This window comes from Magnolia sinica, chromosome 1 (genome assembly GCF_029962835.1).
Source record: "Magnolia sinica isolate HGM2019 chromosome 1, MsV1, whole genome shotgun sequence".
Taxonomy (NCBI): Eukaryota; Viridiplantae; Streptophyta; class Magnoliopsida; order Magnoliales; family Magnoliaceae; genus Magnolia; species Magnolia sinica.
The window spans coordinates 95,153,423-95,180,254 of record NC_080573.1 but is presented as its reverse complement, the minus strand read 5'-3'; the positions used below and the strand labels follow the sequence as shown (position 1 = coordinate 95,180,254).

Here is a 26,832-nt window from a genome sequence, read left to right as displayed (position 1 = left end):
TGATGCAAATTACTGTTAACTAAATGAGATTAACTCATTTTTAGGCGTCTACCAACAGGGCCTAAATGTTTTTTTTCTTCTCTCTTTTCCTGATGAATAGAGAAATTCTATTGAAAGAAAAAAGGCAACAACCACAAAATCAAACCAATAGGCCAAGAAGAAGAAATCCATCAGAAAACACATCATGAAATTCTCTCATCTACGATGAGCAGCTGTACTCTGGAAACCCCATTCTTCGCCTGCTCATCTGCTTCAATCTTGGCTTCTCTGGGAAATAAGAGAAGGATAGTTGATTGTCGGCACCAGTGCTAGCTACAATGAGCAGCAGCACTCTGGAACCCCCATTCTTTGCCTGCTCATCTGCTTCAATCTGGCTTTCTCTGGGAAATAAGAGAAGGACACTTGATTGTCAGCACACAGCACGAGCTGCAATGAACAGCTGCACTCTGGAACCCCCATTTTTTGCCTGCTCATCTGCTTCAATCTGGTTTTCTCTGGGAAATACGAGGACACTTGATTGTCAGCACACAGTGCTAGCACTTTGTCTACCAGGTCGGCCACCCTCCATGGGCATCTCCCAAAAGAAGCCCATGATATAGAGTTTCTGAAATCATCTTCCACAATTGCCAGGAACAAACTGAAATCTGAAATTACCTTGACGCCTTGGAATATGGCTGTGGCTTTAGCAAAGTTGGAGTCGTTGATTCCAATCAGCCCCAAAACTCTTATAAGTAAGTTCCCACTGGCATCACAAACCATCCCTCCAATACCTGCAGGTCCTGGATTAGCAAACGAACAGCTGTCAAAATTCAACAGGGGGGGATGGATAACCTCACGTCTTCCCATTTTGATAACAATAATGCAGGGACAAAAAAAAAACTTTGGATCTGGCATCTGCTTTACCCAAATTGCAATCAACCTGAAAATTTTCTTCATAATTGCTGTCATCAGAGTTATCTTGGCCTTGATAATCCTATTATTTCTTTGAATCCATGGAGCCCACAGGGTAAAATGATCCAGAGTCTTCCAAAACAGCCGTCCAACGTAGCCCCACGGTTTCCCTGACCAACCAACAACCTAACTCTTTTTAAACTCTGGAAGCACCCAAGATACGCGAAACTGCGAAATCTCAACATAACAGCCACCCAAACTTTCCTAGCTCCAAACAATTAAGAAGCACAAGATTCACTTGACTCCTCATCACAACAGCACATGGTCCATCTGTATGGATTTTGCATTTCTCTGTTCTCATATGATCTATCATTAGCATTTTGTCAACCATAGTTGGAACTTAGAAAAACTTCATATGGCCAAAAAAGGAGGTACATGAAATGTTTGGGTTTAATTCAGTCTCAATCATTAAAAAGGCAGTAAAAAACTCTTTCAAGTATATTCCTATATAAATCAATCCGCCTTTCCTGAATCTTCCACCATTTACTCAATTGTATTAACGGTGGTGACCACCAATTTCTATTTTTAAATGGTCCCTAAAAGTTTTTTTTTTTTTTAATAAATGCCTTTAAAATTTAAAAAAAAAAAAAAAAAAACTAGTTATTTTTCCTATCTTCTGAAATAAACGGTGGTTAAACATTTAATCAATTATATGATTATTTTTTTCTGAGACAGCATAAATTGGAGTTTTACTAACTAGGGTCAAGACAAGAAACCCATATAAAAAGCATGCACCAACAATGGACAAGCACATTTCAAAATCGGGAAAACAACATCAGAGCTTTCCCTGAGTCTCCGAGAGTATCTTGGATAATGATGTAGCTGAGAATATACCATCAGCCTCTGAGGGGCTTTCCAAATTGCTCCTTGCTCTGGCACTATACAGCTGAAATGGATAACGACTTCCCAGTTTGCTAATAATAATGCAGAGGAAAAAAAAAAATTTGAATCTAGCATCTGCTTTAATCCAACTGCAAGCAACCTGAAAATTTCCTTCACAATTGCCCTCACCGGATATATCCTGCCATTGAATATCCTATAATTTCTTTCCCACTTCAAAACCCAAAGGCTTATATGACCCACCATCTTCCACAATTGTAGCCCAACTTGGCCCCATGCTTTCACTGACCAATTGACAACCAAGCTCTTTATAGACTTTGGAAGCACTCTGCTTTAACCCAAACCACAAGCAGACTGAAAATTTCCTTCACAATTGCCCTCGCCAGAGATATCAAGCCAACAGGCTTATATAACCCACCATCTTCCATAACTGCAGCCCAACCTGGCATCACACTTCCACTGACCAACCAACGACCAAGCTCTCTATAGACTTTGGAAGCACACAAACTATGTCAAGTCTTGATCTGACAGACGCCAACAATTCCCTAGCTAAGTTTCAATTCAGAACCTCAGGATTCACTAATTCCTGACAGCAGCACATCATGTATCCGTTTGGAATTTACATCTTTGTTTCTCAGGTGATCTATGATTGAAATTTTGTTGAGACAAGCAACCATCATCAGCCATGGTTCTGAATATTGGTACCAGGGGGTGTATGCCCGGCAAAAAAATATGATACAGGCGTCATGCATTGGTTATTGGTAACGGCCCATATTGGTTGATTTTTTTAAGCCAAAGAATTAAGGACAAATGTCCAAAAATAAAATAAAATAAAATAAAATAAAATAAAGAAGAAGAAGAAGAAGAAGAGGAAGAAGAAGAAGAAAGAAAGAAAGAAATAGTCAGTGAATCTATCTTCTTCTTCTTCTTCTTCTTTTCTTTTTTCTTTTTTTTTTGGGGGGTGTATTTAGGACATGCATATAATGGTGTCAGACCATTCTTTGATAAGAATGTTCACTGTCGATTTGACCTGTTGAAAGTCAACCGAATAGGCTCTAATTGAACACAAAAAGATCATGATTTGGTGAATTAGGGCCTATTGCATTGAAATAGAACAAAAAGAAGAAGAAAACATTTAAAAAAAAATAAAAATAAAAATGAAAAGAAGAAGAAGAAGAAGTAAAGTTTTACCCCTCTTTCCAATTTTTCCCACTTGGTCCATTCCGCCTCGATTTGTTGAATCCCACTCAAATAATTTGTTTTGGTCCAAAATAGGTCTAGATCTACACTAAAATGACTTTCTAAACTTGCTCCATGATTTACATGAAAAAAGAATGAGTGAAATTTTAAAAATAATAATAATAATAATAATAATAATAATTCAAAATTGGGCCCTTTATGGGCCTATCAGCCCGTATCGAACGAAAAGGCCCACTTTTTTTTTTAAGGATGGACCGATTTGGTCCTGTATCATCTATCATATCAGGCTGCTATGGATATGATATGGTTGCATCGTCTGATACAATACCGATATTGAAAGCAACACCATCAGCCTTCAGAGGATTGACACGTTCCAAATTCTGGAAGACAACATTGACCTTTCTTTGGAGCCCTCTAAAAGTATGTTAGATATGACCTAGCTGAGAATCTACCGTAAGCCTCAAAGGCCCAAATCCTTTTTATCCAGAACAACCTAGGGAATATACATTGAACTGAGGATGTCTAGCAGCTAAGTAAAAGAATCAACTTCATCATCCTTAGAATTTCTGCAAAACGTGATGCTAGACTATTTCGTCCACCGTTGCCCCTTTGGTTTCAATAATGCCATACGAGGACTCAAACATCTCACACAAAGAAACATCCTCACACCAGAAATCATCACAAAATCTAATACTATTACCCTTACCAGCTGAAACATCATGTGGTTTGTTTAGAGGGCATGAGCCCACGAAATGGATTTCCAAACCGCCAAAACACCTTTGCGCAAGGCGCCGATCACATACCGGTTGTTTTCAGCTACCCACAATTTGCCACAAAAAACCTAACTCACCAACGAATCTTCCTCATTCCCCAACCACCACCAGCAGTTGCCAAGAAGAGCAAAATTAATGGTCCTAACATCCCTCAAACCCAAATACCCTGGCAACCCCATATAGCTTAGCATACCTGTTAAATAAACAGGCATCCATTTCTCAGGTAATCTATCATTAATATTTCATTAAGACAAGCAACTCAAATAAAATTTTAATCAACTCAAATAAGATTACATAGCTTAGCAATTTGTTGATTGCAACCAACTTGTTGATTGTAATCAACCTATGCAATAGACTATTAGACAGCACTCAATTGTAATCAACCAATGTATTATGCCTATGGGAGTTTTTGCTCCCATTGCCGGTCCACAGCCTAGATAAAGGTGGGGGGTTGCAAGATAAAGGAGGGTTGCATCAGACAGGGAGGCAGCATCAAACTTATGCCAAAACTTCCAACATGAATCCGAACAAGATGACATTCCAAACTCATGCTGCGGGATTCCCTTTAAGCAATGTGCTACATCAGAACCTGGGTTTCGTGAAAAATGGGCAATGGTTTGCTAAGGCATCCCCCAAAAGTAATGTGCCACAATAGCACCCATTGCTATGAGAAGTAGGCAAGGGTTCCTGCGCCATTCAGGACGTGTGCAGGTAAAGAAGCAAGTCCAAGAGAATACGATCCATCTTGCCACATGGAACATACGAACATTGACAGGCAAGAGTATGGAGTTAGCAGATATGATGAAACAAATCAGAATTAACATTTTTTTTTTTTTTTTTACACACGCACCTGACACACACCCACACACGCCGTAGTGGGATTTCACCACCTATGGGTATCAAACCCAAGAACTCATGTTGAAACTCCTCAGGGCCTGTTTGGCCAGCTGCATTAGGTGGGATTAAGGTGGATGGAATTATAAAAGTTACAATAAATGCATGTGTAAGGTATTATCCCTGGATTGGGTTTATCCCGTGTTTTCTAATATTATGTTTGGAATGTATGCATTAAAAAATAAATCCCAGGATTTACTTTCAAATTGCATTTGGATTGAACCTAGATGAGGCAAAAATCCATCATTCGTGGGATTAGTGATCCCATCTCACACTTTCTGACACAAGGCTCATTTTCCAAAGCCTACAAAGTTAATTTTAATCCCATCTCACACTCCTTCCAAACATGCCATTCCGAATTTCAAAGTGGAATTAGTAATGCAATCCCATTTAATACAACTTAATACCACTATCCAAACAGGTCCTCAGAGTCTACCACTAAGGTAGCTTGCATTAAGGAAACCAAGTGATTAGGGGCCAAAAACAGAGAAATGGATGAATACAAACTTTGGTATATAGGAAAGGAAAATAACAGAAATGGGGTAGGGATAGTGATAGATAAAAAATTTTAAGGACAAAATTATAAATGTTAAGAGAGTAAGTAATAGGATTTTATTAGTAAAACTTGTGCTAGGAGACGAGATAATACATGTTATCAGTGCATATACATCGCAGGTAGTGTTAGTAAATAGAATCAAGAAACAGTTCTAAGAGGATATAGATGGATAAATGAAAGAAATTTTGAACATAGAGAGGATATTTGTAGGAGGAGACTTAATGGTCATGTAGGAAAAGAAAGTAGAGGTGTCTCAACCGGTCGTTTCAATAGGTCAACGGATTGCACATTTTAGCGCAGTTTGTTTCTATTTCCATTTTACGTTATATATATGGTTGTAATCATGATTAGGATTAAGACTAGATGTGCTTAAGGGTTTCAAAGGGTTTTGGAGAGAGAAAAAACTAGGGTTTTTCTCTTGGGGCTTTGAATCGGTAAGGTTTCAAGTTTTACGAGAAGAAATGAGATGGAGGAAGCTATCCTTGATTTAACGATGGCATACAATCTATATCTCTAGTAAACACATACTTTAAAAAGAGGAATGAACATTTAATAACATTCAAAAGTTGATCATATACAAGCCAAATAGATTTCTTTTTTTTCTAAAGAGAGAGCCAAATAGATTTCTTTCCACTTGGGAAGAGAGAACGATTAATATGTAAGGACTGCAAGGTGATACTTGGAAGCTACACAACATAGGTTAATGGTTATGGGTGTTTATGTTAAGAGATGGAAGAGAAGGAATTAAATTAATAGGTGTCCAAAAGGTAGAAGGCGGAAATTAAAAGGAGAGAATAATGTTATTCAAAAATAAATTGAAGCAGGAAAGAGGAATGTCGAAGAAGACAAAAACATTATGTGGGATGAGACTGTTGAAAGCACAAGGAAAATTGCAAAAGATGTTTTAAGAGTATCTAGAAGGAAATCCCAATAATATAAGGAAATTTGGTAGTAGACTAACGATGTACAAAAATCTATTAACGAGAAATGTTCATGTTGCAAAGCCTGGCAAGGGACTAGAAACAAGGAAAATCTTGAACAATTTAGAAATGCCGAAGAGATTGCTAAGAAAGTAGTAAGTGAGGCTAAGCTTAAGGCTTATGATGATCTTTAATAGATTGGGGACAAGAGAAGGTGAGAAAGATGTCTTCAAACATGCAAAAATTAGAGAGAGGAAGAATAGGGACCTAGATCATGTTAGATCCATTAAGAACAATGACTAGAGGGTATTAGTTAAGGATAATGAGAACAATGAAAGGTGGAGAAGCTATTTCCAATACTTGTTAAATGACAATCACTTTGAGAGAATAGGGATAGAAGGACCAATAAACTCAAATGACGTCGAAGTCCATAAATACTTTCATAGGTTAGGATATTTTTGAAGTGAAAGAAGCTTTGAGAAAGATGAAAAAAGGAAGGTCTTTGGACCAGATGGTATACTAATAAAGGTTTGGAAGTGTACAGGATATATTGGGTCATTTTGGTGGACAAAGTTGTTCATTCAGATTGTATGATAGAAGAAAATGCCAGAAGAGTGGCGGAAAAGTACCATGGTGCCTATTTATAAGAATAAAGGAGATATACAGATTTGCACTATGTAGGATTAAACTTATAACCCATACTATGAAACTTTGAAAAGGAGTTATTGAGAAAAGACTGAGGGATGAGATTAATGTACAGACAAACAAGTTTGGTTTCATGCCAATGTGGTCCACCATTGAAGCTATTTTCCTACTTAGACAATTTATAGAGAAATATAGCGAGAGGAGGAAGGATCTCCACATGGCATTTATTGACTAGAGAAAGCATATGAAAGGGTCCCTATAGAGCAAATCTGGTAGGTGTTGGGAAAGAAAGGAGTTTCAAGAGGATAAGATATATTAACATGATTAAGGATACTTATAAGGGAACAACAACAAATGTGGGGACCACTAGTGGAGAGACAAGTGAGTTCCCAGTTGCTTTAGGCTTGCACTAGGGGTCGACATTGAGCCTATACCTTTCGCATTGGTTATGGATGAGTTAACAAGGCATATGCAAGAAGAGATCCCTTAGTACATGTTATTTTGTAGATGAGATAGTTTCGATTGACATACCAAGGGAGGGTGTACACACAAAGCTAGATTCATGGAGGGGTGCTTTAGAATTTAAAGGATTTAAAATTAGTTAGACTAAAACAGAGTATATGGTGTGCAATTTTAGTACTAGTAGGAGTGGGAACAAGGAATTAGTTAAGATTGCTAACCAAGAAGTTTTCCAAATTAGTTACGATTGCTGACCAAAAAGTTTCTCAAAATCCACTTTAAATATCTTGGGTCAATAATTCATGGGACTTGAGAGATTGAGAAGTATGTTGCCTATAGAAAATAGGCAGGATGTAAGAAATGGAGATGTGCCTCTGGACTTTTATTTGATTGTCGTGTACCACTCAAATTGAAAGGGGAATTTTATAAGATGGCTATAAAACAAGCCATGCTTTATGGTATAGAATGTTAGGCAACTAAAGAAAAACGTGTTCATAGGATGAGTGTAGCTGAAATGAGGATGTTGAGATGGATGAGTGGCAAGACAAGGATAGGATCAAAATTGAAGGGAATTTAGTAGCAGCACAAATAAGTAATAAGATGAGGGAAAGTAGATTTAGATGGTTTGGTCATGTGCAATGGAGACTGAGAACTGCACCGGTTAAGAGTGAGTTAGTACAAGTTGAAGACTCTAAAAGGGCAAGGGAAAGGCCCAAAGGACGTGGGTAGAGGCAGTAAGAAAAGACTTCATGACCTATGATCTAAATGAAGTTATAGCCCTAGATAGGGTACAATGGTGTAAAAGGTTCATGTAAATGATCCCAATTAATTGGGATAAGGCTATGATGATGAAGCAACTCAAATAAAAGAACATACCTTCAATGGACTGGCACATTGCAAATTCTGGAAAACGGCATTGAACCTTCTCTATAGAAATTCCTGAAAACAACATTCAACTTTCTTCCTGAGTTAGTACAAGTTGAAGACTCTAGCTAAGAATCTACCATCAGCATTCGAGGTCCAAATTCTTTTATGCACACCAGCCCCAGGGATACGCATTGAATTGAGCATGTCTACCAGCTGAGCAGAAGAATCAACTTCATCATCCTTCAAGTTCTGCAAAATGTCCGGTTCCACATAACACAGTCACTGATACACTAGAATACCTTGTCCATCATCACCCTTTTGATTTCGCTGATGCCATGCTAGGACTCAAACCTTTCACATAAAGGAACGTCCTTACACAAGAGATCTTCCCAAAATCTAATATTGTTATCCCTAACGACCTGGAACCTCATGCGGTTTGCATAGGAGGCATGCTCCATGAAATGTCTTTCCAAACTGCCAAAACACCTCTACCTGAGGCGTTGATCAGATGGCAGCCATTTTCAGCTAACCCATATTTTGCCACTAAAACCTCCCTCACCAACAAATCTTCCCCATTCCCAACCGCTGCCACCACTTTCCGAGAAGAGCAAGTTTAGTAGTCCTAAGACTCCTAACATCCCTCAAACCCAGACTCCCCACTACTGATATCTTAGGTCAATAATTCATAAGAGTGGGAAGATTGAGAAGGATGTTGCCCATAGAATTCAGGCTGGGTGGAAGAAATACAGATGTGCCTTTGGAGCCTTATGAGATCGTTGTGCACCAATCAAACTGAAGGGAAAATTTTATAGGATAGCTATAAGACCAGCCATGTTTTATGGGACAGAATATTGGACAATTAAGGAACAAAATATCATAGGATGACTGTAACTAAAATGAGGATGTGACATGGATGTATGGCAAGACGAGGAATGATAGGATTAAAAATAAATGCATTTGAGGGAACTTGGGAGTAGTACTAATAGGTAATAAGATGAGGGAAAGTAGATTTAGATGGTTTGGTTACGTGCAATGGGGACCAAGAACTACACTGGTTAAAAGGAGTGAGTTGGTGCAAGTTGAAGGCTCTAAAAGGGTAAGGGGAAGGCCCAAAGGATGTGGGTGGAGATAGCAAGAAAAGACTTATTGAACTGTGGTCTAATTGAACGTATGGCCCTTGATAGAGTGTATTGGCAGAACAAGATCCCTATAGTTGACCCCGATTAGTTGGGAATTGGGATGCAGCTTAGATGATGATGATAACCTTCACATGGGCATGTGAGCAGCGATTACAAATAAACAGACATGCCAGTCAATACCTACTTAGGGTGAACCACCCCCTGGCCAAAGCAAAAGGAACTTCCCTCTCCAAAGAATGGCTCTGAAGCTTACATCTACTCTCGACCATTTTGGAAGAGCAGCCTGAAAATGTGCGCAATGATGGCCTTGAAGGACGGCACTTTACCCTTAAGCGCCCTTTGCATTTTCTTTCCTTCCAAAGCATCCATAGGGCTAACAAAACATACTAAATTTCAAGCATGCTACCTATCGGGCCCCAAACCCAGGCAAACCAAGAAGCAATGAGATTAAACAAAGAGTCCAAACATGAGCTCAAATCTCACAATCACGTCTGTCCACACTTTCCCAGACACCAGACAATGCAAAAGAATGTGATTAATGGATTCTTCAGCTTTATAGCATAAAACACACCTGTCTGGAGCACTTAAACCACACCGCTGAAAGTTATCTATGGTCAGAATTTTCCCACAGTCGTCGAACCCCCTACCGAGAGCTACAGCAAGAGATTTCGCAGAGAATTTGCCTTGGGAGCTGAGAGTAAAAATTCTGCAGCCAGAACTTGTAAGTGGAATTTAAACAGATTGAAAATAGGAGAAAAGGCAAGTATACAAAAGATTTGATTGTCTTTCAGATTCCTTCTAAAGGTGACATTCCACACAATATTATTGCGAACATGCTGAAACAACTGGCTCACCAAAGCCCCCTTTCTGTGACGAACCAACATAAAGATCTCCAAAACTCTCAGCAAGCACTCCCCACACCATAAGTCTTCCCAAAACCTGTGTACGACACCACTACCAACTCTGAATATGAAACCAAAAAAAAAAAACTGCAGCAGAGGTCCTGGGCCCAGGTTTTGGAAGTATTTTAGAGCCATTCGATCACTTTGTCGATTTTAGAAAACGTAATATCCGCTTCTTCGTGAAAACCCTAACATGGGGCTCTTTCTAGCTTTGTTTACTGCTCACTTCCTCTAGTATGGCGCACTATGCGAGGTAGATGGCTAGAAGGATGACTCCTTTCTTTGTCTTGGTCTTCAATCCCAAATTAACCTATTGGTATATGGTTTGCTTTTGACTAGTGATTTGTGACTTCATATCCATTCTACCAAGTCCATGTCATTTTTTGAGAGGATTTTGATCCAATAATAATGAATTGCAATTTTGTGGGGGTTTACTGGAGATAGATGCTAGATATTCCTCTATAGACTTCTGGTGGCAATGGAGCAGAGGCATGCTTCAGAACTGGCATTGCAGGGAGCTGGAGATAGACGCTGGATATTCCTCTACAGACTTCTGGTGGCAATGGAGCAGAGGCGTGCTTTAGAACTGATATTGCAAGGAGCTCCAGAGACTGTTCCATTGGACTGGAAGGGAGATGTGTCACTATAGCAAGAGGCATGAAGTGGATAAAGGAAGCATTGGACATGCAGGCAGGATGGTCAGAGTCTTGTACAGAGATTACAAGGAAGACCTCATTGCTATTCCAGTTTGAGGAAGAGCAAGGAACCCAGAAGTCCAGGATCAATCAACAGGGGAAGACTCAGAAGCTGCCTAAGGTTGGAGAGAATTGCTGTCTTGAATACTCTATAAATGATGCAGGGAAGACATCAAGAGGAGGAAATTTGGGCACACGGGTCAGAAGGGTGAATCAATGAAGCTGGTGAGTTGGAACATTAGGGGGATGAGGTGTAATCAGAAAACAATCCAGATTAGAGATATATCTAAGCAAATTAACCTGGAAAGGCGCACTATGCGAGGTGCATGGCTAGAAAGATGACTCATTTCTTTGTTTTGGTCTTCAATCCCAAATCAACCTATTGGTTTATGGTTTGCTTTTGACTAGTGATTTGTGACTTCATGTCCATTCTACCAAGTTCATGTCATTTTTTTAGAGGATTTTGATCCAATAATAATGAATGGTAATTTTGTGGGGGTTTACTGGAGATCAGTGTTCGAATTATCTCCGATACTATCAAAATATCTCCGATATTATCTTTATCTTCAGCTCAACGATACCGATAACACTGGTGGTGATACCGATAACGCTAGTAGTATCAGAAATTTCAGGTATTAGCAATGTATTGCTAAGTATCGCCAACGTATCAATATCGCCAATGTAATCGTCAATATTTTCAGCCATGTAAATTCAAGGTGCTGCTTGTATTGCCAATGCATCAATATCGCTAATGCATCGCCAATATTTTCGACTATGTAAATTTTAGGTAATGCTTGTATCATAAGTGTATCGACGATACTTCAATAATATCACCAACATATTGATATCATCAAAATTTTGTTTATTAAAAAAAAAAATTATTTCAATTTTTTTTCATGGTCACATAGTTGTATATAGTGTTCAATTTGTCATTGATAATATTGATAATATCTCGATATTACCAATATCACAACATGCGCGATATTGAGACCACAATCTTTCGTTTCCTTTCCAATTGTTGATGATTTCTCAGTGAAATATCATGTGTTGTTGATATTTTGCAATATCAATGGATGTTTGGATGGAAGGTTGAATGGTTAAATAGGCCGGATGGGATGATTGGACTGATTTCTTATAACAGCACATGCTTTCTTATATATGCATTCTTTTTGCAATTTTTTATTTCTAAAATGCAAATATGTACGTTTTAACATCTCATGAAGTTTCGCTGAAAATTCCACCGTTTTCTCATGTTTCCCCGCATTTCCAGTTATCAGCGATATTATCGGCGATATCGATATCGTTTCCATATCCTTGGCCATCGAAACTTGTAGCGATACCGATACTTTGAACACTGCTGGAGATAGACGCTAGATATTCCTCTACAGACTTCTGGTGGCAATGGAGCAAAGGCATGCTTCAGAACTGGCGTTGCAGGGAGCTGGCAAGATGGTCAGAGTCTTGTATAGAGATTACAAGGACCTCATTGTTATTCCAGTTTGTGGAAAAGCAAGGAGTCCAGAAGTCAAGGATCGATCAACAAGGCAAGACTCAGAAGCTGCTGCCTAAAGGTTGGAGAGAATTGTTTTCTTGAATCCTCTATAAATGATGCAGGGAAGCCATCAAGAGGAGGAAATTTGGGCACATGGGTCAGAAGGGTGAATCAATGAAGCTGGTGAGTTGGAACGTTAGGGGGATGGGGTGTAACCAGAAAACGATCCAGATTAGAGATATATGTAAGCAGTCCAGGGCTCAGTTAGTCTCGTTGCAGGAGACAGCTGCAAACAGTAGATCAGAGTCGATATGGAGTGGTTCGAATTCATATTGGATTGCTCTTGATGCTACAGGATCAGCAGGGGGGAATGTGGTGATATGGCACTGCTTAGATTACGGAGGAGTGCTGGAGAGGCTCCTTTTCAGTCTCTGTACTCTTAAGGAACATAGCAACAAGGTTTAAATGGGTGTTCACAGTGGTCCACGGGCTGAATCAGGTGGTATAACGACTGTCATTGTGGGCTGAGTTGAGTTCCATCTAGGAGAGATGGAAACTTTCGTGGTGCTTGGGTGGCAACATCTACAGGACCAGATTTACTTTTGAAAAATCAAATGGGTGTCGCTTGTCTTGAAGGATGGGGGATTTTTCAGATTGGGTGGAAAAGCATGAGTTGGTGGATCTTCCTTTGGGTAAATGTAAAATTTACTTGGTCTAACAGGCAGGAAAAGGCTATCATGTCAAGGCTCGACAGAATTTTTATCTCCAGTTCAGAGTGTGGAGAAGTTTCTCTTGGTGTAGCAAAAAGGTCTTCCAAGGACATTGTCCGATCACCATCCAATCTTTTGCTAGAGGTCGAATAGGAGAATTGGGGCCCTAGACCATTTTAGTTTAAGCTTTTGTGACTTGAAGTGGATGGTTTCCAAGGCCGAAGCTGGATAATTTCCTCTTCAACAAAATTTCGGATGTGGAAGCTAAAGCTCTTGAAAAGCCTTTTTCCGAAGAGGATGCAAAAGCAGCAGCTGGACTCATTGGTTCCGATAAGGCCTCGGGGCCAGATGGATTCCCTGTGGCCATCTTCCAAGTCTTTTGAGAAGTGGTAAAGGAAGATTTGAACTTCTTGCCTTAATTTTTTTGAAGGGGCGACTATCATCAGATCTTGGTGCTTCCTTCATAGCACTCATCTTAAAAATTGAAGATGTAGAAAGTCTAAGAGATTCCAGGTCAATCAGTCTCATAATAGGGCCGCATAAGATCTTGGCTAATATTTCGGCTTCCATGTTCCTGGTGATACTCGTGAAAGTTATTTCAAACATTTAAGGCACATTTGTTGAAGGTAGACAAACATTGTATTCTACGCTTATTGCTCAATAGTGCATTGATTCAAGACAAAGGGAAGACAAAAAAGGGCATTGTTTGTTGATTGATGTCTTAAATCTGTAAATCAATAGGTCTTGTCGATGACAACCTCGATGCCATCGAAGTTCACCTCGATGCCATCGTAAAAATCCGGAATTTCCCATGTTAGTTGCTGGACACTTTGGGTGTCCTGTTCAATGTCATCGAGTAGAGTTCGATGCCATCGAAGGTTGTTCAATGACATCGAAGTGCCATCGTCAAAATCCGAAAAATCCATGATTTATCGCTGGAACGTTTGGTGTTTAGTTCGATGCAATCGAAGAATGTTCGATGACATCGAAAGCTATCCAATGCCATCGAAGTCCCATCGAAGGTGCAACCAAACAATTGCGCAAAAAATACACAGAGTTGCGTAAGTGGGGGATTTGTTTCCCATTTCGATTGTGATTCACCTAGCGGCTATATATATGGGTGTAATCGGGATTAGGGTAGATAGAAGAGCTTTCTAATTCGTTCCTAAGGTTTTCAAAGGCTTGTAAGGGGAGATTCGAGGATTGTTCGAATCAGGTATTCTCTCTATCTCTTGTAATTTATGCTTTCATAGTGATATCTGTTGCTTTATGTCATGATTTTTTTCCCGTAGAGGTTTTTCCACGTTAAATTCAGTCTTTGTGATTGGGCTTGTTTATGCGATTGGAATACCTTGCTTGATTCATCTCTGTGTGCTTCCATGGTCCCCCAACATTGTTTACTAGTTACACAAAGAGAAAGCTTATGATCACGTTGATTGGGATTTCCTTGACTGTATGATGGGACAGTTGGGATATGGTTAAAAAATGGATGAGATAGATTAAAGAATGTGTTAGGTCAGCCGAATTTTCAATGTTGGTCTATGGGTCTCCCAAGGGGTTCTACAAGGCATAGAGAGAACTTCGTCAGCTCGATCCAACCTTCCCTTCTTGTTCACAGTGATTGCAAAAGCGTTCAATAGAATGTTGGATAGGGGCCATGCGGTTGGTCTTATTCGTGGGCTCAATGTGCCAAGTGTTGGAGTCCAGATTTCTCATACTATCTTATTTTGCAGCACAAATGCAGCAATGCTGTGTGTTGGACAAAATATTAGCAAGAGTGAAGTGTTGGGCATTCACTTAGCCAGGGATTAGGTGACGAGATTGGCAAAGGTATTTAAATGTGGTGTGGGCTCTTTCTGTTTGTTGTATCTTAGCTTACCATTGTGTGTTGGCAACCTACTAAAGCATCTATGGGATAGGGTGATTAAAAGGGTAAAGAGAAAGCTATCAAGGTGAAAGAGCCAATACCTGTTGATGGTTAGTAGAACTACCCTAATTAAGGCATCTTTGTTGTATATGCCATCTACTTCATGTCACTCTTTAGGCGCCCTAAAGTCAAGGTGTCCCGTATCGGTATCGATTGGCGTAACGGTGCCCTCCAAAACCAATATGGATACGGGGGCGTAACGGCGATACGATAGCATAACGGCACAATTTTTTTTTTTGCCAAAAAATATGAAAAAATATGGATTAAATCCGGAATATTATAAGCATTCCAAATATGCATTCATTTATAAATTGGAACACGTTTATGGTGGTGTGGTGGTGTAACGGTCCACTCTTTGGTGAGAAGTCGTATCGGACTGTCTGATTAATTTTTGAACCAGGTAACCTGAATTTGACTACAAAATTCATATATTTAATTTTATAAATATCTAATTTATATACTTAACAACTTGATATCATTTCTCCCAATAGTTCTTTAAAAAAACGAAATTAAATTCAGGTAGATGGAGTTGCCAATTTGGGGCTGACTTGGAGGACCAATCTATGCTCCAAATCAGCCTCAAATTCATGCAATTTATTGCCATTATCCTACTTCTGAATTGGTGGACATTTATTGGATAGTGAATCATGAAAAAAATCAAAAGGCCCTATTTTAAAAAATAAAAGTCCACAAATTAACAATTAAAACTATTCAAACAATTTAATTTTGGCATTGTGAGTTAGCAATTGCAATCCGTAATTTAATTACTAAGTTTTAAGTTAATATATGTCTCGTGTACAATTTTTTAAGACCTGAATTAGGCGGGACTCGGATTGTGAAGTGTAGCACACGTGTCAAAGTTTTTTGGGCCCCACCCGTGATGAATGTGTTATATCCACACCGTCCATCCATTTTGCCAAATAATTTTAGGGCATGAGCCCAAAAATGAAGCACATCCAAAGCTCAGGTGGATTGCACCGTAAGAAACAATAATAATTAAATGTTCACCATTAAAAATTTATTGGGGGCTACAAAAGTTTTAGATCAAGCTGACATGTGTGTTTTCCCTTCATCCACGTCAGTGAGACCCAATTACTAGGTTAGATTGAAAATAAACATTACAGTGGACCTTAAGAAATTTTTAATGGTGAGCATTCTATAACCACTGTTTCCTATGGTGTGGTCCACCTGAGATTGGGATATTACTAATTTTTTGGATCCCGACCTAAAATGACGTGGCAAAATGGATGGACGACATAGATAAAATATATACATCATGGTGGGGCCCACTCGGGTCTGATCAGATTGGATGGAAAATAAACATTACGGTGGGCCCTATGAATTGTTTAACAGTGAAAATCATTATCTCCGCTGCTATTTTTGGTGTGGTCCAGATGATCTTTGGATATAATTCAATTTTTTCGTAGTGCTCTAAAATGATATCTGAAAATAGATGAACGGTGTAAATATAATAAATACATCACTGTGGAGCCCATGTAACTTTGATCTCCTTTGAACCGTTCGTACAACTCGAAGCTCGAGGAGTGTCAACGCTCGTCTTAGCGTGACACGTACATATAGCAGCTGGTGCGTGGTACACCTGCAAATAATTTCATTTTATTTTATTTTTTTAAAAAAAAAAAAAAGGAGCGAGAGGGAAACCGAAAAGAAAAAAGAAAAGAAAAAAGAGGGAAAGAAGAGAGAAAAGAAAAGAGGGAAAGAGGGAAAGAAGAGAGAGAGAGAGAGAGAGAGAGAGAGAGAGAGAAGAAGAAGAAGAAGGCCGCAACTAGGGCTGTTCACAAGTCGAGCTAGCTCGAAAAACTCGCTTGACTCGGCTGAGTCAGCTCGGATTGACTCGGCTTGAATGACCGATTCGAGCTGAGCCAAGCTAATTATTTGAAGCTCGAGTTAAGTTCAAGCCAAGTTCAACCAGGGGGCATTTCAACTCGACTCGACTCGAAGCTCGAACTCGAGCTCGACTCAGCTCGATTAATAAATATATTAAATATTATATATTATATATATTATATTAATATAAGTTTTAACTATTAAAAAAAAAAACCTACAGTCTCTACCCGACCGTATGCACCCCCTTTCCCTTTCCCTTTCTTCTCTTTCTCTACCCACTGTCAGCTCCACAATAGTATGATTTCAATCTCTTGAGATCTACTTCTTGGGCGAGAAACACAAAAAATCCGAGATGGGTTCTTCTTAGATTTGTTAGAGCTTCAAGGAAATCCAATGATCTGATTGGCTAGAGCTCTTTACTTGGATTTTTGATCTGTGTTCTGCTCTGTTTCTTTTCTAGTACTTGGATTTCTGTTAGTGGAAAAGGATCAAGAATAGATCGGTACTTATAGGTTTCCTCATCCGATTCGAAGCTTTGTTTGGTTTTTTCATCGGGTTTTGCTTTGATTCTCTTAAGATTTTTGAATTTTTCATCAATAGAGGAGGATCAAGAACAGAATTCATTACTCTCTCACCCAACAAGTTCGAGCTCGACTTGAGGTAAACTCGACTCGACTCGACTCGAACCACTAGCTCGACTCGATAGCTTTGGCAAACAAGCCAAGCTTCAATGTTGAGCTCGAGGCCGAGCTCGAACTCAAGTACATCATGGACAAGCAGAGCCGAGCTTGGCCCACCTCAACTCGACTCGGCTCGATCGGCCTCGAGCTCGAGCTCGAACTCGAGTACATCATGGACAAGCCGAGCAGAGCTTGGCCCACCTCGACTCGACTCAGCTCGATGCCCACCTCTAGCCGCAGCTACCCAAGAAGAAGAAGAAAAGGAAGAAGAAGAAGAAAGAGAAGAAGAAGAAGAAAAGAAAGGAAAAAGGTAAGGTTTTTTTTTTTTTTTAAAGGCCCATAACGGCCGTTAGAATTCCGTAATGGCCGTTATGGCCCGTCACAGAATTCCGTAACGACCGTTTCGACCCCGTATCGCGTAACGGTGTCAACCGTTACCGTTACGTATCGGCCGATACGGCCGTATCATAACGGATAAGGGACACCTTGCCTAAAGTTGTTTTGAAGAGATTGGAGAAATTAAGACCGGACTTTCTGTGACAAGGCCTTATGAGATGATATGTAAGTTGTATGAAGCAGTGGAAGTGGGAATAAGGGACTTGGTAACCATGGACGTAGTTCTCCCTGGTAAATGGTTATGGAGGTTTGAAACAAATGGAGGAAGCTTGTGGGTAGAGGTTATCGCTTACAAGTATGGGGCTTAGGTTGGGGGATGGTGGGTGAAGAATTCTTCTTTATACAGAGACTGGATTATGGAGGGGGTTGCTAAGGTGACAACAAATAAAGTATAAATCTCAACGTTGTAAATACAAATCTGCATTAACTTGATCAATAGTAAGAATATGGAGCCATACTTTCAGGTTGCTGAAAAACTGATCCAGATCACGCCCGGGGGGGGGGGGGGAGGAGATAATGCCCGATTTGAAAAAAAAAAAAGACCTACAACAGGCCGCCATGGGGCCGATACATTTTTTTACCATTACAGCCCGTATCATAATAGACATATGGCTGGCCGTTGGGGCCACTGTTACCGTTACTGAATACCTTGACCTTTAGTGCATCTGAATAAAAACTGAATGAAACATTCTGTTGCAACAAGAAATATTCTGTTACTGTTATTGAATACCTTCATCTTTAGCGCATCTGAATGAAGCATTCTGTTACTGTTATTGGCTGTTGTGGACGATGGCTGTTATTGAATACCTTGATCTTTAGCACATCTTGGTGAAAACTGAATGAAATATTCTGTTGCAACAAGAAAACTGAAACATCCACTGAAAGGGAAATTGTTAATTACATGTCCAACCATGGACCAAATCCCATTAACTCCACAGAAAAAACCTAGGAGAGTTCCTAGGGTCATTCCACTAACCCCCATCTGTCTTCATCTCTTTCATTAGTATGCAACAAAGACATCCTGCCAAATCAGCCAATTAACCTATAAAGCAAAGCATCTAATCTAGAGAGTTTTCCATCTGTCTAGGCTAGGCATAAAAATATCCTAGCTCCAAGGAAGGGGTTTTGATTCCTGGTTTCAAGATCATACTCTTAGAATTCCAACTCAGCCTCCAAAAGAATTGTAGAACACAAGATTTTTAACGTTCTTTTCATATAGAAGAAAATAGGAGAGAGGGATCATAAGATGGGAAAGAGGGAAAACACCTGTAAGTTTGGTAACAAAGAGAATAACCTATGTCTATGAATTTTGTATCAGCTTCTAGGGGAACTAAGATGGCAGCTTTTTCCCCTTGTCTAGTTAGCCATTTCACATATCTAAGGATAGGAGATCCATAGATGATCATAATTTGGTCGGAAAGATTTTTGGCTGGAATCTAAAATTTCAATAGCAAGCACTAGGTTAACAGCTGATCGAGTAGTCCTTTGTCTACACTGATTACAACCCAGTAGGCACTAGGTTAACAGCACATTGGGGCAAGAAGGGTCTTTACCTAATAACTTATCTTCTCATTATTGAGCATCCTGCCTACATTCTCATGTTGCAAAACATTTAGGTGGAGTCATCTTCTTCTTTTTTATGACAACAGGGTGTGCCTGCCCCTTTTTAAGGCGAGACTATTCCCTGCGGATGCACACAATCACCCGCCAACCATGTGCATTGCGTAATCCACGAGGAGGGGAATCGAACTCATGTCTATGGGGAGCAAACCCACAACCAAACCCGTTCGCCCAAACCGTGACAGTTTAGGTGGAGCCATTTTCAAATAGTTAAATTTCAAAACTAGCCTCTTCACCGTGGGTTTGCTCGCTACAAGTGTGGGTTCGACTCCCCTCCTCGGCATTACTCAATACACATGGTTGCGGGTGATTGCATGTATCCTTAGGGAATAGTCTCTTGCCTCAAAAGGGGCATGGACACCCTATGTTGTCAAAAAAAAAAAAAAAAAAAACTAGCTTCTTAAGATCTTTGAGGGCCTGTTTGGTCCATGGGATTAAATGGCATGGAATTGCATTAGATGGGATTAACACCATTATTGCACAATGATTGCATGTTTGGAAATACCATGGTATTTTGGTCATCCAATCCTCATGTTTGGTATAAAATTCTTCCTATGGGAAAAACATTGGATTAAGCAAAACCGCGTTTGGTGGACCATTGAATTGTAATCAACGAACCAAATTCACAACGGATGTCGGTCACCTGTATACATATATAACTAGAACGTCACGTGTGACGGGTGTATATATATGGACGGCATGGATAAAACGCATGCATCAATGTGGGGCCCATATGTGTAGTGGATTTCGAAATCCACCAGAAATCCCGCATGGGACCAAATGCAATTCCATCTCACGTAATCCCAGCCCTTCCCGTCCTCCCCAAACGCTGGATGGAATTTGCATAGGACCAAATGCAATTCCAACGCACCTAATCCCATCTAAGCTCAGGTACCAAACAGGCCCTGATGGTCTTCCCAACTCCCAAGAAGTAGATTCAATGTTTACTGTTTATCTACTTGCTAGCAGGACTAGGCTGACTAGCTGACCGGGTGGTCCTTTGTCCACATTGATTACACCCCAGTAGTCAGTAGGTTAACAGCTTATACATCTTGTAATTGTGATGGCATAGAGACATCCATAAACTACAGACAAGTATCTCATTTTTCAGTTTCCTTTCAAAAGATAAAGGTCAAGTATCCCATTACGCAATTCCGTGAATGGGGGACTAACTGAAGAACAGGGCAATCATTATTCATTGAATCCTGTGGTAGAATCTCCTCAATGTTTATTGTTTATCTACTTGCTAGCAGGACTAGGCTGACTAGCTGACCGGGTGGTCCTTTGTCCACATTGATTACACCCCAGTAGTCAGTAGGTTAACAGCTTATACATCTTGTGATTGTGATGACATAGAGACATCCATAAACTACAGACAAGTATCTCATTTTTCAGTTTCCTTTCAAAAGATAAAGGTCAAGTATCCCATTATGCAATTCCGTGAATGGGGGACTAACTCAAGAACAGGGCAATCATTATTCATTGAATCCTGTGGTAGAATCTCCTCAATGTTTATTGTTTATCTAGTTGCTAGCAGAACTAGGCTGACTAGCTGACCAGGTAGTCCTTTGTCTATATTGATTACACCCCAGTAGGCAGTAGGTTAAAAACTTATACATCTCATGATTGTGATGACGTAGAGACATCCATAAACTACACACAAATATCTCATTTTTCGGTTTCCTTTCAAAAGATAAAGGTCAAGTATCCCATTATCCAAATCCGTGAATGAGGGACTAACTGAAGAACAGGGCAATCATTAATTCATTGAATCCTGTGGTGTAATCTCCTTGACTACCCACAGCAAGCAAAAAGAAAGCTATGACAAGCATTGACTACTCAAGCCACAAATCAGGGGTTTGATTTGCAAACCTTTCATCGGAAATGGCTATAAAAAGTGAAAAAGCAGAAAAAACCATTAAACCCATCAATAGCTAGATGGATCTTGGTCTGACGTGTTAGTCCTATGGAAGTTCAGTTTCAGTGTCCAAAAGGATGAGATTTTGCACATGCATTGATTGGTAGTTTCTGACATGATAAACTGATAAGTAATCTCATAGAATAGTCATGCATCAATAAAATTTAAAATTCCAAAGAGACATGCATAGAGACAGACTTTTAGAACTAGATGCAGAAGATACTAATTTTAAACAGACCAATGCATTTAACATTACCACACTGTGAGCAAACCACGCACAAGAGTTATTGTTACCATTTCTGAATTTTGTAGACAAACTGAAATGACCAAGAGCAGTTTCTTCAAGTCCATATCAGGAACAACAAACCAGATAGCTCATATACTCCAAAATGCACAACGATCATATGATATCTAGTGTAAATGAACAACCTTTGATTCCTCTACGCTCTCAGCATTTTCAATAAAAACAAAGAACTGCATTTGTAATTTGTAAGCAATTAATCTGACATCACAAGCACATGGCCTATAGCCTACTACCACTGGTAGGCTGAAAACAACCACTTAAATCCATCCACATAGTTCTACTCATAATACATGCACACACATGATACATGCCATAGAATTTGTTAAATTTCTGTCTATATAGAAGCTTTCATATGACAGAGCTTACAGATATGCTCTTAAATGTTACTATGAAATATGAATATACACACCTACTATTAAGGCCGGGCAAAATATGTGGCAGAGTGACAAAATGCTTCACGAAAGGCCCGTTAATGGTGAAGAAAGAAACACGGTCGCAGTTTGCTTGAGAAGAAAATTTTCAGAAGCTCAACCAGTACTTTCAATTGCCGGAAATCTTACTTGGTATCAAAGAATTCAAATGAATAGAAAACTCGACAGCCCTTTTTCTAAGAAAACTCATATTTCCGTAACCATGTCGGGAAAACATATCATTGGCTCAACACCTTGCAGATGAACTTTGCAAGATGACCCTCGCAAAATTTCAAAGTTTTCAACCCAGATACAGCTCCTTAAAATGGATATAACGCGAGGCAACAGAAGAGGTTATCAGGAATCAGCTACAAGACAGCAGATAATAAGGATCATCCATTTGCATCCAAATAATCACCAAAATCTAAGCTGCCCGCAGCCTCCAATAAGGCTTTCTGATTATGTTCTCCCTGAAACCTACAGACGTAGTTCAGACCCACAAGAAGTTCTGTGATTGCCGCTTCTGTCTTTGCCTGATTCGCATAGAAGAGGGTCTGCAGCAGAAGCACATTTGTCCTCGAAACCAGGTGCTGCTGTTCGAATGTCCGCTCAGACTGCCACCTTATCATGTTGTGAGCAAGTGGGGCTAACCATTCCAATATCCTTCCCAACGCATCAGTCCACTCTGCAGCGAGGACTGCATCATAAACTGGCGAAACCAGACTCTTGGCATATGATTTCAGCCGGGCCCGCAGGGCCGCTTTTATACTCGTGGGCAACATATTGTACAGGTCGTCCCTTGCATCGGGCGCAATCAGATGGGGACACGTCACAAACTTCTCAATAACAATGATAACATTCGCATAGTGGAGAGCTAACGCAGCAGCACCGAGGGTTGAAGGAGGGGCGTTTGACAACAGCCTGTACCTGGAACTGAAGAAGGATGAATTGGAATTAAGAACGCCGGAATGGATGGCGGATTCTTCCGAATCAGCAGCTGGTTTAAGGATTCCCGAAACAACACCATTCGATCTCGGATGCATGCGCCTGACTGGCTTGTAACTCTCCAACACTGGGGACTCATTTCCACCGCCACCCGTCATGCATCCTCTGAATGGCCGGCTCCCAGGAACCATCCGCTTGGTCTTTGACCGCAGTTGCCCACTGCTGGACATATAAAGCGGGCCTGACTTGGTACCAGGCACCCTTCCAAGAGGACCTGAGGCGAACCTCGTCAGACTAACTTCAGAAGGATGGACCGTTGATTGCAAGAGCCCTGAAATTGACTGGCTGCGAGGGAGATAATTCAGAGGCCCCGTGACAGCAGACAGTGTTGGATGATGTTGGTGTATCCCAAAAACATGCTTGATCCTGCCAAACACCGTGAATAGAGACCGAACCAAGAGATGGACGGTGTAATCGTAGGTCCGACTCCAGAGTGAATTCTCCCTAATATTATTCACTTCCTGCCTCTGCCAACCTACCTTCTGCTGCAAATCGTTCAAACTCGCAACCCGGTTCGGATCACTGTCGCTCCCCTGAATCCGCCTCAGTCCCTGCTCGAGCTCAGCCAGAACTTCCATCTCTTGGTACAGACTCGAGCTGGCCGCAATGAACCGGTCCATCTTCTTCACCTTCCGTGCCATCTTCTTCCAGGTGAACTCCCAGCCATAAGGATCTGCGGCCACGGCAGGCCCTACTGTGATGCTCCTGATCAGATCATCAAAGACAGGCTCCAATCCCCGTAGGATAGGGTCACAGCACCGCTTCCCAAGCCGTGCGGTGGCCCGCGCGACGAACCCGAACGCATCAAGCATCTCTGCAACGGTGAGGCTGACTAGGAAATCCTCATCATTGGAGACGAGCTTCTGCACGCCCTCAGAGCTCAGGATCTCGTCCCTGAGCCTGGCGATTCGATCATCACCAAGAGACTGCCAGAGATGGACGAGCTTAGACATCAGGCTCGCGACCTCGAAAGACAAGACGCCGATCAAAGCCTTGTCGGCCTCGGCCGCTACCCCATTCTTCTTCTTCTTGGTAGCCCGAAAAAAGCGGCCGAACCAAGATTCGGCGACCATCTTGCGGTGAAACCCCTTCGTCTGATCCTAATTCCGGATCAGATCTTGAGGAGTCAAGACTGTAAAAAGGAAGAGAGGAGCTTTACCTACATATGCAATAACGTCAGTCACCGCGTCTTGGAAATCGGTGAGTCAGACGCGTTTTTCTTTTAACTCGGTGGGTTAATGAGGAGAGAAAGGGGGGCATTTCTGGGCAGAAGTTGAGAAAAAGAAAGGTGGGGTTTAAAAAGGATGGAGTATTGAGGAAAGAGATAGGAAGGTGGCGGTAGAGAGACGTAGAGAGAGAGAGAGAGAGAGAGAGGAAAGGTAGAAAAGAAAGAGTAGAGAGTGTGATGTATGAGCGCACTGCGCACCGAGCGTCAAATAGCTGCGGCTGAAATAGGGAGTGGGAAGCGGATAAAACGATAGCGCAGTAGAAGACAAGAGGAGGAGAGCAGAGGAGTGGGGGGACTGTGGTGAGGAGTCCGTTTTTCATCTGTCGCGACTAAGAATGCAGTGTGTGTCGTCAACAACTGGGACCCACATTTTGAGATAGTCCAATGATTTGAACCGTCCATAATCTCCTTACTGCTATCTGTAGTCTATTTTATTATTATTCGGCTTTACTGACCATCCTAACCTTCGAAATGTTCTTTTCAATGTTCTAAATTTATATGCATATGATAAGGGTTAAAATCATCAGTTTAGCATAAGTTTTCCTTACTAGAATTGATTGAAAATTCCCCACAAATTGACGGTGTCGATCATCAGTCGGCTTAGTATGTTGAGACTAGTTGGCATCACGACAGGCTGGATTCTTCGTCGCGATTGAGGCAAACGAAGATGTCGGGAGTTTCTGAAAAACCTTCAATACTCCTCCAGAGTACTATTTTACGTACTCATGCATACGCAAATTGCACACGTGTATGATACATTTATCAAATTAAACTGTCTAAATATTGGTAGTTATTATAATGGGCCGTACCTCAAATATTCGGCTGAAATATGCTGAGAGCTGTATCATCAGAGGCATCTAATGGACGGTTTAAAAACGAAAGCACGTTAATTGGAGATCAGAACCGTCTAATCAATCTGGCCTCACGTATGTGCCCCATCTACCAAGGACCCATTATTTGGGAGGTAAAAGTTTTGAGTTACTTCAATGCCACGTGTACAATTTATGTGTGCATGCGTACAAAGCATCCACGCGGCCAAGTATCAAACAACTACTGAAGTATGGGTTGAGTTAGTTCAGCACCACTTACAAAACGCTGGTGACTATTCAATCGTACGTGCCATAGTTGTATGGCAATCCTGACCGCCCAAATCGACTACCCAAATTTGGATGAAGCATGGCCAAAAACTTCTGGTGGGAAATTAAATTGACCATCTCAGCTTTTCCCCTCCTATTTGGACTACTCAGTAATTTATTTTTAACCTTTCATTTATAGCCATTAATTGGGGGTTGATAAGTGGGTTTTTAGATATACGACCCATCCGCAATGGGAAACACAATTTGGATGGCTTCGATATCTGCAATCAGTGGCACACGTGAAGATGATCGGTCACCTCCAATTTTTAAATGGTGATAAACTAACATTGATCAGTTACTTGTGGGTTTTGGCATTTTAATCTGTGATTTAGAGGGGTCATTTTTGCAGATTAATTATCCTACGCATCATTCGATAGTTATTCTGTATATCCTAGTCTATTTCAATAACATAGAAAGTTTCGTTAAAACAATGCGATTCGGCTACCCGTTGCCGACCCCCAAACGCCGGATGGGTGGGGACCATAGAATCTGGCGATATCTACGCGATTGTTTGTGGGTAACCTAGCAAAATTAACACTCCGTTTGGAACCTTGGATTGGGTGGAAAGTGAGTGTATTTCATTTTTTATTTTATTTTTTTCGGCGAGTAAATGGAACGGAGGTATTTCAAATATACAAAGCTTAGCAACATGCTTATATTTCGGTATAATAAAGGAAAAGTCTTTTTTTACATCCTTTTTAGAGACATTTCGGTATAATAAAGGAAAAGTCTTTTTTTACATCCTTTTCAAAGACAATAGAGTTGCACAAATGTATGTCTGGGCCATTAATTCATTAGACATATGGCAAGTTAATGATATCCAAAATAATTCAATTATTAACGGCAACACTAAAATCATATCAATAGAATGATTTGAACCATCCAAATGATGGATATCTAAATGGATGGGTAAAAATTGCTAGTGAGTTACTTATCTTTGATCCTTGCATTGTGACCCACTTAAGGTTTTGAATTTCCTCTTTTTCGGCCAAATTGCATATTTTAACAGGCTTATTTTACACACACACACACACACACACACACACACACACACACAAAGCGAATTTAGCTGATCAAATCTAAGTCCTATGAATATACCAAAGAGTTCTAATGCCTTCTAAATACAAGCTTCCAAACAGAAGAATTGAATTCCAGTGTATTTCGACCAAGCACAAATGAATATTCGAAATTACCTTGATTCCAATGTAATTGTGATTTGGATTTCAATACACTATAAATCCAAGCTCACAAATGGGTCCTAAATCTATATTACCCTAGTTCAGCATCCACATGGGGAGGAAAGGAGTTAATCATCCA

The 26,832-nt window shown here is 40.4% G+C and overlaps 1 protein-coding gene across 7 annotated transcripts; it reads right to left on the bottom strand.

The window, feature by feature from the left end:
* Window positions 1-654: 654 nt before the first annotated feature.
* Window positions 655-24,634, bottom strand: LOC131251824 (protein PSK SIMULATOR 1). Of its 7 annotated transcripts, none has more exons than XM_058252820.1 (3): window positions 22,146-24,634; window positions 18,625-18,772; window positions 655-779 (listed from the first exon to the last, which is right to left on the bottom strand). In XM_058252820.1, the coding sequence occupies exon 1, from the start codon at window positions 24,222-24,224 to the stop codon at window positions 22,539-22,541; it is 1,686 nt and encodes a 561-aa protein (XP_058108803.1). In that variant the 5' UTR covers window positions 24,225-24,634; the 3' UTR covers window positions 655-779; window positions 18,625-18,772; window positions 22,146-22,538. The 7 variants fall into 7 exon arrangements, with proteins under 7 accessions (XP_058108803.1, XP_058108819.1, XP_058108783.1 ...); XM_058252836.1 differs by having other exon boundaries at window positions 18,625-18,760; XM_058252800.1 differs by lacking the exon at window positions 18,625-18,772 and adding an exon at window positions 920-1,257.
* Window positions 24,635-26,832: the final 2,198 nt, after the last annotated feature.